This window comes from Thermobia domestica, chromosome 12 (assembly GCF_964235325.1).
Source record: "Thermobia domestica chromosome 12, izTheDome1.hap1.1, whole genome shotgun sequence".
NCBI classification, from domain to species: Eukaryota; Metazoa; Arthropoda; class Insecta; order Zygentoma; family Lepismatidae; genus Thermobia; species Thermobia domestica.
The window spans coordinates 178123139-178137037 of record NC_137465.1 but is presented as its reverse complement, the minus strand read 5'-3'; the positions used below and the strand labels follow the sequence as shown (position 1 = coordinate 178137037).

General features: G+C 34.8%; 1 protein-coding gene across 2 annotated transcripts; it reads left to right on the top strand.

Annotated features, from left to right (window-relative positions):
* Positions 1–4131: 4131 nt before the first annotated feature.
* Positions 4132–9061, top strand: LOC145665820 (uncharacterized). 2 transcript variants are annotated; one of them, XM_081732936.1, is made up of 3 exons: positions 4132–4745; positions 5891–6001; positions 8452–9061. In XM_081732936.1, the coding sequence occupies exons 1-3, from the start codon at positions 4306–4308 to the stop codon at positions 8822–8824; spliced, it is 924 nt and encodes a 307-aa protein (XP_081589062.1). In that variant the 5' UTR covers positions 4132–4305; the 3' UTR covers positions 8825–9061. The 2 variants fall into 2 exon arrangements, with proteins under 2 accessions (XP_081589062.1, XP_081589063.1); XM_081732937.1 differs by lacking the exon at positions 5891–6001.
* The last annotated feature ends 4838 nt before the right edge of the window (positions 9062–13899 follow it).

The following is a 13899-nucleotide window of genomic DNA, read 5'->3' as shown; positions in this document are numbered from 1 at the left end:
CATTTTCCTGTTTCTTTTACCGTTAGTTTCATTATAAATGTCATGATTTAATCGTTGGATTATTAGTTTTACTGTGTTACATAAGAAATTATTTATTTCCTTCGTAATATAAGACTACTGGTAACAAACCCTAAGGGCAAAAATGCCAGATTTTTTTTCCTGTTCATTATATAACAATTCATCTATTTCGCGAAAAAAATTAACCATAAATCATACCCTACTATTATGGTACTTGTGAGTATCTTTCGTCGCTGAAAGGAGCAAATTAATAATTTATTAATAACCCAGAAATTCACGGAATTACTTATATTGTAACATCAAAGTATGTACATTTAGAGGCATCATCTTTATCTCTACTGTATACTCAAAGTATAAATATTATTACTCTAATTGTAAAATAACTCTACAAAAGGTTGATCCATCTATATATGGCTGATTTTGACGTCTTACCTTCCTTAGAAAAGCCACGAGATCACCATCGGTTGCCCTCAATATGAGTACCATGTGTCTTGACAATAGCCCTGCACCACAACTTGCATTGTAGGCGGCTCCGTTGAAAGTTAGAAAGCGATACACAACAGTGAAAGTATCAAACAAAATATGAAAATAGGAAGACATACTGGCGCAAACCGAAACTGGTGTGTATATAAAATGTCCTCGACGTAAACAAAGGACCATTTTTTGGTTTTGTCTTGTTCAGACGATCAGCTGATCAAAGTCTTTCGTTATGTGGCAATAGGCTTGGAACGAGCGTAATGGCATTTAATTATCAGGGATCAGCATCTTTATATCTGTAAGTGTTACCTCTATTTATTATTGTTATATTAAAGAAAAAACAAGAAATTCCTAGAATGCGGAGGTCTTTCGCTGACAAAACTATTCTCTTCATTTAATCTCAAATTCCATGTCTCATATTTGCATTCATGTTTCTATTGTAAAATGACAGTTTAAATTATGTAAATTGTGATTATTTCCTTGTCTATTTGCTCTATAAAAGATGCATCTAAATTCATTTAATTCTCTATGCTACCGACGATAATAGTTTGTATTTAAATTCTTAGATAGCCTGATTAAATACGCACCAAAACATTCTTTCCTTATCTTCATTTATCTCAATATATTTACCAACTTTAAATCTATTTTAATTTATAAATTCCCCGAAACATGGCTTCCTGGCGAGGAATCGAACCCCGGTCTCGCGCGTGAGAGGTGGGGATACCAAGCACTATAGTACCGAAGATGTGATGTATATTAAAATTTATATATATTAAATTTAAAACGTATATTAAATTTAATATATATAAGTCTTAATGTACACTCATGTCCAAAATTATTGTCGCAAGTCTATAAATATGTTGTTGCAGGAATATAATTTGATAATGAATTCTCCCGGTATTTCTTATAAAATTAGTATGTGTATAATCGCCAAAGACACGTATGTGGATAATTTCATGTCAAAAGAGCAGTAAATAAGAACAATAAAACGAAAATAAAACTTTCTTGTCCATTTAGCAACATTTTGTTTTACTCATTCTAATTTTTGTATTTATAATTCTCTTCTTATGAAATTTACCACAAATATATATTTCCCGACTATACACATAGTATCAGTATTATAAGTACTCTGCAAAACAAGAAGACAGTTATGCGAAAATTATTTTGGATATGAGTGTACACAATAAACGGATCAATGTTCTGAACAATGGAGTGGAAATAGAGGTCACATGTAGGCACCTGCTGTGTATTTTTACCTTCAAATTTATATTAGCACCGTGTGCTCATCTTGCATTTAACATTCTGTGATCGTACCTAAGAGCAATTTGAAATTATATCTACATGTACCTGAGAAAATAATCGTTTTCAGATTCCTAATTATACTAAAAATTTTAAAACCACAAAACTCTTAATTTACTTTTGCTTTAATTCCATTATGTTTCTCTTGATTTCTACAATTTTTCGAAATCAATTTTTTATTCAAATCTGATAATTAAGTCCAAAACTCATGAAAATTCTTCTAGTACAGAAAATCTTATAGTTGCACCGCTTAGATTGGAATTAAATGAGAAAAAAATGTTGATGTAATACGAAAGTGGAGAGAAATGAGTTATTAACTAGAAAAAAATAAATGTATTAAATGATGTGTATGATAAAGCACAATAGCAAGTAAGACATAAACAAATGAACTTCCGTTCTAGCGAAAACTCTTCATGAACCTTGAACAATCGTAGGAGCTCATGAATCAATACAGACTTATTAAATCCACAATAATAGCACTTACCATTAATAAAGCAAATCCTTTTCTGAAAAAAAAAAAAAAAAAATCTTTCGCTAAGAAGAAGGGGAAATTGTTCTCAAATTTTAACTCACCTACTGGCAAAGGTAAAAGAGGCAAGGATGTTATAAAATAGAGGATCTGCCTACACAACAAAATCGTGAAATCATACGTCACAGTTTCGCCACCCACTCTGCCCGCTTCACCCAATAAGATAGCAATGTTTTGAGCCAACGTTCATAGCAGAAACGAGAGTAACCAATCAGACTCGTTGCTCTGACAGATGCTCGGTTGTTTTTTTGACTTCATTGAGTTAATAGGATGAAAATACATATGGGCAGATCCTCTATTTTATAACATCCTTGAAGGCAGGTAACCGAATATATTAAGAAATTGATTTTTAGAGGTAAGAGAAAGTTCTTGTTAACTATAGTATAATGTTAATGCTATAAATATTTGAGTTTTGTAGAAGAGACATGAAACATTGCGAAAATCTATTATAAATATTTGAGTGAACTAGAAGAGAGACAAAACATTGCGAAAATCTATTATAAATATTTGAGTGATGTAGAAAGACTTAAAACATTTCGAAAATCTATTATAAATATTTGAGTGATGTAGAAAGACTTAAAACATTTCGAAAATCTATTATAAATATTTGAGTGATGTAGAAAGACTTAAAACATTGCGAAAATCTATTATAAATATTTGATTGATTGATGTAGAAGAGACTTAAAATATTGCTAAAATCTGTAAATTTATAACTTAACGATATTGCGTTGCGTACCTACACCATCTTCTTCTTTTAACCCATTTCTTTATTTTCCTGTTTTCTTTGAGAAAATGAACTTGAATTTTAATGATGTGATTTTACTGATTTCTTCTCCAACTCTGTCTCTTGTCTCCTCAAAATATTTGTATTATACATTTGATGTTATTTAAATTATATTTGACGATTAAACATTAGTACTGTATACAACAAACTTTAGTTTTTATGAAGAAAGGTCATTTAAATATATTTCAATGTGAAACAACTAAAATCATTAAAAATTCAGTTCATTTTGAAGAGAAGAAAGATAGGCTAAAAAAACAGATGGCACTCGTATTCAACACCGTTAACATGAATCCTTGAAACTAGATAAGAATGCGTTCTCCTGCTATCTAAAAGTAGAAACGTGAATTCACGCAGCACTTTTTTTTTTAACATTAAGTCTTGGAAATCAGTAATTGCTATGATAGCATTTCCGCAAGGAGACAACAAATATATCGATAGTCTAAAGTTTGGACACAGAATTGATTTTACAAATACCACCATAGTATCCAAATGCAGCAATCTTTGGGACAAAACAATAAAGGAAGCCACAGCTACCTCACGGGAAAGGAGCAGTCTCAATAGAAACAATGGGTTTTCAACTCAGTCCTATCTGCCCGACCCTTTTCAGAAACAGAAATAGATTCAACAAAGTCATTTCTCGTAGCCACAACAACAGCCAATCAGGAATCAGAATCACTCAGCAAATCAGAATCCAGCATTTCTCTCAGCCAATCACAAGCCCTCATTCGTAGCTCTGCCCCTAAGTAGTCACCATATATACATGGTCACGTCTCCGGTCTCTTCATTGCAATCACTGAAGATGAATGCGATGTCTGCATTCGAAATGTCGGATGTCAATACCTTCACTGTCTGGTAGCTCGAGACGACTTAATAAAATCATGTCTCCAGGAAAAATCCAATTATTTCTTCATATCAATAGTTTTACATTTTTTCTGACCTATTCTGAACACATTTCTTAATATATACAATAGTTCGCTTGCAAGAACTTTAAAACTAAATAATTATATTACTGAAAAAAGTCAACGAAATTAAACAATTGCAGTAATATATATTTGCTAGGAGACAGTATAGAAAAAAGACATTAAATAAAGCTATTGTAGAATGAAATTTCTTCTTAGGGTTTTAAAGAATTAACTACAACAAGGTAACCCAGAGTTTGTTTGGTCCATCTCAACTACTGTTATCTCCATAAACAGAAATGTCAAACCAAGAGTTGAAGAAGTATCCACGAATGGATGAAGGAAAATGGGGACAACTAGTAAGAGCAATAAGTGACTCAAAGACGAAAGAACAACTGAGTAAAGAGGTAACAGAAACGACTGCGCGTTTAAACAGTCTTAGAAATATTGCCAGATCATTACGTGCAGATGCTTCCAATCTACAAGCTGAAGCAGATGACTTAAAACAGGACAATCAGTACTATGTGGAATATTTGGAAAAGGAATTGGAACAACATGCTAATAAATTAAAAAGTGTGCGAGAGAAAGCGTACAGAGATATCATGGCGGCGGAGAATGAAGGAAAACAAAAAGTGATGGCTCTGGAACAAGAGAAAAAGAAACTAGAGGAAGAAATTTTAAGAAAGGAGACTATGTTAGAAAAGAGCAAACTAGATTTAAAGGAATTGGAGCCGTACAGGTAACTTATATGAATGATTATTAGTATGGTATAGAGCTAATTTTAGAAGTGATAAAAATGATCAATGTATAGAAAGAGAAAGTATATCAGTGGATCGTATCTTGTGTTAATTCTACCCAGTCTTGATGGTTCTCATCTAAAGAAAAACACTACGTTTATACTTTAAATAGAGTATATTACAAGCAATATCTCTACCACTACTATTGTTAGGTGAACAGAGGCGGATCTAGAAGGTGAAAACTGGGGGGGGGGGCAGCCAGAATCCAAACTATGGTAGGTAAAAGAGATAACAACGAACTTCCAAAAATATATACTAGTACAGTTAATAAATTCGTGGACTGGTATGCAGAATATAGGCAACAAGTAGAACCCATGGTTGCTGTGCTTGATGTGAATGTCCACACACACACACAAACAGACAATTTCACAGATCCACATTGATCTTCAAAATAGTTCAAGCGTCATTTTCTCTTTTGACCTGTGTTATCTGGGGTTTTTGCGTTTTGGAGATGATGGCGATTTCCAGGTGGCTGCTTGTCTTGTTAGTTGTTGATCGTAAAGGAGATACCATGTTTTATCTCCTGTTAATTATCCGGTTCAGGAACTTTCCATCAGTGTCAGCGCTTCTGATCATTGGTCTTGTGTCAGAATGCATGAGACAAGGCAGCCATCCCGGAACAGGCCTTCGGGGAAGTCTTTGAGTAATGGAAAAGCCGCCTACAGAAGTGCATTGATGCAGGAGGTGCCTATTTTGAAGACTATTAGTCAGTTGTACCGATCAGTTCAATAAATCTATCTTTTTGAAGGAAGTCTCATTACTTTTGAATCCTACCCTGTAAATTCGGGACATTTGGGAACCGTATTCGTAATGATTCTGGAAAATGTCCATCCTGACACCAACGCTCACAATTTACCCAGGGCTGCTTTACATTTTCCTCAAGTACATAATGAAAATACTAGCACTTATGATTTCAATTAAGATCAGAGTGGATTTCTTTAGAAGTTATTCCCGAACAATTTACAAAACCGAAGAGTTATTTGACTTAATATAACTTATGTAATAAGAAACATTTTCTTGAGTATCATATTTTGAGATTTTTCCAGATTATTTTCTTCAAAATTAACATCTATTTTCTTCACGTTAGAAAGCAGGAGATTGAGCAGCAACAAAGAATAAGAAAGCTGGACGAAGAATTGATGACTATAAGGAAGGAGCACGAAGAGTCTGTACAGGCTCGGCAAGCAGAATTTGCAAAGTAAGATATCGCATATAGAAGTGAAGTTAGTTAGCTTTACTTTTTCCACAAATATATTCCACTGGTAATTTATGATTTTTAAAGAAACTTTAAATCAACTATAGTAGTTGGTGCATTCAGTTCACAAAGGAATTAACGTCCACTTTTGGTCATTTTGTACCTATTTCATTTTTAAGATTTCTATCTGAAACTCCTTTCAATGCATTTCAGTAGGTAGATGCATACAGCTTGCAGATGATATGGAGCTTGTTGCAGAATCTGAACAGCAAATCAATAAATATATTAGAAAACTTGATGAAAGGCTGTAAAGAATATGGAATAAAAATAAATGTTAGAAAGACAAAAGCCATGGTGATTGGAACGATAGGAATAGAAGGGGGAGAATAGAACACGTGACTAGTTTTCGATATTTGGGTAATATTATTAGTGGTGACATGAAGTGTGAACGTGAAATGAAAGCAAGGATAGGCATAGCGAAAGAAGCCTTTAAAAGGAAGAAAAGTCTATTTTGCGGAACCTTGAATAAAGAGACGAGAAAAAGCCTCATAAAATGTTTCTTGTTGAGAATTGTACTATATGGGGCAGAAACATGGTCATTTTCACAAAAAAATGATGGGAAACGACTGGAAGCTTTCGAAATGTGGGTGTGAAGAAGAATGGATGAATAAGCTGGGTCGAGCCGAAAGCGAATGAGAGGCTCTTAGAACTAGTGAGGGAGAAAAGAACAATTTTAGATAATATTAAGAAGAGTAGGACAAATTGGTTGGGACATTGACTAAGAAGGAACTGTACCATGAGGAATGTGTTAGAGTTTATGGTGGCAGGAAAGAGAGGGAAAGGGCGAAGTAGACTACAAATAATGGACGATATCAAAACAAAAATTATTGTACGTGAAGACGAAGAGGTTAGAGGAAAAGCATGAAGCATGGAAGCTTCTCAGTTGCGGCAAGTGACTGCAAATAATAGCATAATACCTATGATGATGAGTTTGGTAACTAAACTTGATTCCCTTGTGCTTTGCACGCCCTAATTGCCTATTACACAAAGTTAATCGAACAAGCCGGAGGTGAATTTTGAGGAGTGCGAACTGTACTATTGTCCGGGGACACGAACATTTATTAAATGTATATGAAGCAAATTGCGCATTTTAAGGCTTTTTCAGTGTAATGAAAGGGATTCTCACATTATGAAAAAAAAAAAAAAAAAAAAAATGTGCACTATGAAATAACTTCGTATTATGAGTTTATTGATATACTTTTGTACCTGAGTTTTAAAATTCATTTTATTTTGTCTGTTTTTCTTCCTAACAAAATTAATGGAAAATTCTCATAGACACATTCCAAAATACAGCAAAATACACGATATCAAAAATGTCACTATCGTGGAGACGGTACGGAGAAAAGAAAGAAAACAATAATCATTCGTGAATGAGTATTCTCATAACGTCTTTAAGAGTCAGTACAGCAACAGACTGGAACACAGTGATTTTTCTTTATGAATTAAAATTGGGAAATTCGATCTGCACAGTAAACCGAAAAAAATGCATTTTGGCCAGGAATTCCGAAAGTATTGATATTATGGTGGTTGTGATCCATCATATCTTTCTTCGTTGAGTCAAAATCATCACTGCGAATCGTTATAGGCCTTAACTCAATGAAATCCAGCCAAGCATTATCCACAAACATCTATCAATGGTTTACGTACGTGGTGTCATCATGTGGCACGACAATTCATGCTCACATGTTATTAAAGGACGATGTACACTCTGCATTAATTACATATGAAACTCTTCCTCACCTAACGAATTTTTCCGACGTTTCTCTCTCTGACTACTCTCCAGGACTACCAACTCTTCCGGCATGTCGTTTACTTCTTGGCTGAGAACGCCTTCCCTAATGATTGGGTGACATTCATAAGTCCTAAAAATATAAGCACTAGACCTAAAGTTTAGGTCTTGTGCCGTTTAGGACTTCTGCCGTTTAAGACTTGTGCATTTTAGGATTTCTGCCGTTTAGGACTTGTGCCGCGAAATGATTTTTAGGACTTGTATAGTTTAGGATTTGTGCAGTTTAGGACTTGTGCCGCGAAATGATATTTAGAACTTCTGCCGTTTAGGTCTTATGACGTTTAGGTCTTGTGCCGTTTAGGACTTGTGCCTTTTAGGACTCCTGCCGTGTCCCCATGACTTTTTCATATCGTAGCTTCCAGATTTCTTTGGCCACAGAACTCAGCCGTTTTTTGAAAGACGAAAAAATTGTGTGGTTGCAGACGACGACTATTTTGAATAACCGATATTGTAGTTTCCATGTTTTGGCCTTTAGAAATGATCTATCCGTGGCTTACTTTCATTCGCATCAACATAATAACTCTTATTTTAATAAATACTTAAATTTGATTAGGCCTTTAATGTATGATTTTTAAAAGATAATTTTTCTTTTATTATTTTTCAGAGAGCGGAATGATCTTAAAGAGTCCTACACAAAAGAAATTGAACAAATCTGCAATGTTGCTGAAACGATGATTGGTCCTTTCCTAGAAAAGAGGTTGAACAATCTCCGGGCACAAAACAAGATACTCCAAAAGAGGCTGACGAGCGTTTCCGATCAACAGATGAAGCTCACAAACGCTAGGGATAAGCTGCTAAAAGAGAGAAATTATCTGAAATTGAATCAAGACGTTTGGGATAGTGTCACACAAGTCAAATTAAATTACTCCCCTAGCAAAACGTCCAAGCAAGTTCCAAAAGAGTTTATACAAAAAATGAAATCGTTAGAGACAAAGAAAGACGTGTCATGGTTTGAGAATGCGCTTAGTTTTGCGTAAAATTGCGTTTCCAATAGCATTGCCCGGACAGATGCATTTTATTCCTCTCAAGCACATTATAAATAAATAAATAAAAAAGTTGATTCAATCGAGGTGCTCTATACGATGTTTTCAATACTAGTATTAAGTCATTTTGCGAAATATATTAACCAAGAACTTAAATCTTGTAATTGAGCATTATCTAAGTACCAACTTTCTTAAATCATATAATGGATTTTATCAGTGTAAAATTACATGTTTTCAAAGATGTATTTTGGTTGTTATCTTCTCTCTTAATAAAAATTAATACAATCTTGTTTGTGATCGCATCACGTCTGAACAGCTGAACCGATTAACATGAATTTTTAAACATAGTACGTCTCTCGAACTGTATATATATATATATATATATATATATATATATATATATATATATATATATATATATATATATATATATAATCATAACACTTCTATTAAAATTTGTATAAGGCCGTGTCATGCCGTGGAAAATTAGCGCCAGCCGAGAGTATACGATGGCGCCCCTGTACATATGAGTGAGATCGATAGACCAGCCGCGAAGTGAGCGAAGCGTAAGAAAATTTTCAAAAATAAACTCTGCTTTTCCTTGATTTTTGAACACTTTTTATTACTTTTTTCCTTCTATTTTATATATGTGCACATGTATTTTCCTCTCGAATTTTCGCCCCTTACTTCGGCGCCTGGGGTTCCCGGTCGCCCCGCCCCACTGGTATAAGGGGATGAGGGACTTCAAAATTTAAGGCAACAACATTATAATTCACACCGCAACAATGGATTCATTAATTATTACATTTGAATATTACTCCTTTCTACAGTTAAACAATATATAATATGTTACTGTTTCTAACTTAGACTTTCACCCAGGGCGATCGCCCGGGCGCCGCGATCAGAGGGCGCCGGGACGAGAAATCAACAAAATTCAAGGAATTCAGATTATGTTGGTAAATTATTTTTTTAAAAAAAATAATGTTAAATCAGATACATTATTAATGATCAGGCCACGGTTAAGTAAAATTTATTTATTTCGTAAGGACAACACTACAGGCTTAATTCTAGGAACACCAGGGAAGCCTTTGAGGCCCACACCCATTAGTTTTTAATGTAAGCCAAAATACCTTGGTATTCCTAGAGTTTTAATGCCCAGTTATAATGTCGTGTAAATAATTATCTATCATACACTATTATGCAAACTCAAATATATATGTCGTTTAATTATGCAGAAGTTATTTCTTGACAATTGTTTTGAACTTATTTTCGGACATACTACATACATCTACTACATGAACTCGAATCACTTCGTTATATGAAGTACACATTCGCCACAGAGGAGACTTATGTAATATGTTAGTTCTTGCTTTTCTACAATACAATGTCCCAGTGTTTGTCGTTCCAATCTTCTATTAGGACACGTAATAATACTTCTGAAACTAATTCTGGACAGTCAATTTTACCGTTTAATAATTTATGTAAGAACAACAGATCAAACACCCGTCTTCTTTTTTCTAATGTTTGAAAATTAAAATTTGTTACTATGTCTTCGTAGGGAACATACTTTGGGTAGAAACCTGTTTTCTTGTATGCAAACATTTTTAAGAATTTAAATTGTATATTTTCTATTGAATCAGAGTATTTAGTGACATTTGGTGTCCAAACAGTACAATAGTATTCTAATGTTGACCTCACATATGAAAAATATAACCTTATAGATGTTTATTCTTTGTAGAAATCATGTCCTATCCTATAAATTAAACCTAGGTTTCTATACATACTACTCGTAATTGCGTTAAGCAAAAGTTAATTTGCTATCAAATACAACTCCTAGTTCTTTGATAGTATATGGGGTAGACGAAGAAATGCCACTTATTGTGTAGTTAAAGTTGATTGGATTTTCTTTCCTCGTGAAAGATACAGATTTACATTTGGACACATTCAGGACTACTTTATTCTTATCACACGATATTTGAACTCTTTGTAGATTCTATTGAACTTTCCCGCAGTCAATCAGTATGGGTCCGACTATGGGTTGAACCCAGAGTAGTACAAGCCTACGTACAACACACTATACTCCTGTCTAAAATTTGGCTCGAGTCAACGCACCCCTACACTTATAAAGATTTGTCTAAAACGCTCATGTCAAAATTGTAAAGGTACCTCTGTTGCCCAAGTCATCTTTATGATTGTTTGGACGGGCTAATCCACGCCAAATCGTACAGCGAAAATGCAATTTTACACCCGACCATCTCCGATTGCAATGAAATTTGGTATACAGTATCTTTAGACAAATATAAGTACCCGTATTTTTTATTTTGCCCATATTAGCTCTGGTTTGGTTTTGACAGCCTTCGAAAGAAAACTCTGCCCGACGATTTTGTGTATGCTGCGATAAATGAATGGCACGTCACTCGGAACTTCAACTGAGCACCATAAGGCCATAATTGACCCAAATGTATTCAAATTCATCAGACTAAATGGAAATTGCATGAGGATTTTACAAATCAGTTCCAAAACGGCATAATGATATTTCCAAACCATGAAATTTAGTTTCAAAATGGCGGAATATAATTTTTCGAAGGTACTTATTAAATTACGCTTAACTTTTTTCTCTAAGAGGGGAATTCAATGAGTAAATGCCGATTAAGGGAGTACATAATGCTCTATTAGGAGAATAAAAAATATCCGTGGGTTTTGGCTTGTAACAGCCTACAGAGCGCCTAAGTCAATTTATGAACTTAGGTTTGAGAGTACGGGCAATACACCATAGATGTTACAAAATATTGCATTTCGTAAAATAAGCACGACACTTGGTAACTGGGTTAGCAGTTTCAAACAGAAACTATTTTAGTACGAGGCCCCATAAAAATATACCTTAAAAACCAAGATGGCGGCATTGCAAAATGGCAGCACATGGTAGCTAGTTTTGCGTCACACATATACAAATTGACGTAGGGCCATGTAACAATACGTATAGGCAACGTAAATATTCATATGAACGCTATGAATACAAAATCACCAGACCGCAAAGACATTGAGAATTCAAGATGGCGACCTTTCCTAAATTATTGTTTTGGAATCTATGTACTGCAAATTCCAAAAAAATGTTCACTGTATTTAGCAAAAAAGCATACCGCTTGAGAAAGTATATTTACCTAAGTTATTTTAGAACGAAATCCGACGAGAAAACTCCCGTAGGATCCAAGATGACGGCCCCTGCAAATGCCAGCATGTAAGTAATGGTTTCCTTATATCTACACTACAAATCCAAGAAGAGGCATATAACTTCTGCAGAGGAAAATATGTATTTGCATTAATATTTAAGTATAACACCTTCAGAAGATACACTTTAGGTTTCAAGATGGCGGCTGTTTCGATACTGTATGTTTAGTAATTTGTCACAACATCCTATGTGTATGTAAGTTCAAGTAAATAGAACGTCAAACAATCATACATGAAGTACCTAACTTGAAATACTTAACTTTGAGTTATGCTGAGAGTACATTTAATTTCGTTTAGTCCGTGTTGCCTGAATGTCCTTAACACTCTTTGCAGTGAGTTTGTATTGCAGCCTTCCGAACTGCGTGATAACGTCAGGAAATTCTATCGCAGATAGAATATTCGCAAGTGGAACCCAGCACTTGTCTTCTCTGCCGCGGTTTATATCTTCTGGCCAGTACAACCTCCTTAAAGGCCAATGAGGATGCTATGCATAAATTTGATCCATATATCGTTGCTGTCGTCGTCAATTTCTAATATCATCCCAATATAACACTGTTCTTCGTATACTCAACTAATGTAGGAACTAAGTTGAAGCTCTCTGAATCTGGTCACCTGGGAAAAGCTGTACCTCAGAGAAAAAATTTCATCGTTGCTCATCCCCTTTGCAGCAATTTCCGTTGTGGAGACTTGCTTGAAATAATGGTAGGAACGGGTTCCTGGTACAGTTTTATGTTTTGAACAACGCAAGTTTAGATTAGCTGCCACGGCAGTAACATCCTGTTCCTTGATAAACTGGATGGTCACTTTAGGTGCAAAGTGTTCACTGCAAAACTGTGACATTTGCTGCGCTGTACATATTTGTTCTTTGTAAGGTCTCTGCAAGTTTGCACGCGTTACACTTCTTTTGACAGTTCCGCCTATACCATCACAAGCAGACTTGCCGGGATAATTGAATGTTTGTTTGGATAATTGAATGTTTTGTACGTGGTTAGGCAGCAGTGGCGGCTCGTGACTGATCTAGTAGAGCTAACAATGACGATTTGTAATTTACCGTGGTCAATGGGTATTAATTACCGTGGTCAATAGGGTATTAATGGAGAACTTATGCTGAAATGAGTAGCAATGTAATGGCATTATTGTCAGCTGACACTCTAAAATCGAATACCAATGAGCGCTTGTATTGCAATATACAGTGCATAGATCCCAAACAAGGTCGCCATCTTGAATTCTCAATGTCTTTGCGGTCTGGTGATTTTGTATTCATAGCGTTCATATGAATATTTACATTGCCTATACGTATTGTTACATGGCCCCACGTCAATTTGTATTTGTGTGACGCAAAACTAGCTACCATGTGCTGCCATTTTGCAATGCCGCCATCTTGGTTTTTAAGGCATATTTTCATGGGACCTCGTACTAAAATAGTTTTTGTTGGAAACTACTACCCCAGTTACCAAGTGCCGTGCTTCTTTTACGAAATGCAATATTTTGTAACATCTATGGTGTATTGCCTGTACTCTCAAACCTAAGGTCATAAATTGACTTAGGCGCTCTGTAGGCTGTTACAAGCCAAAACCCATGGATATTTTTTATTCTCCTAATAGAGCATTATGTACTCCCTTAACCGGCATTTACTCATTGAATTCCCCTCTTAGAGAAAAAAGTTAAGCGTAATTTAATAAGTACCTTCGAAAAATTATATTCCGCCATTTTGAAACTAAATTTCATGGTTTGGAAATATCATTATGCCGTTTTGGAACTGATTTGTAAAATCCTCATGCAATTTCCATTTAGTCTGATGAATTTGAATACATTTGGGTCAAATATGACCTTATGGTGCT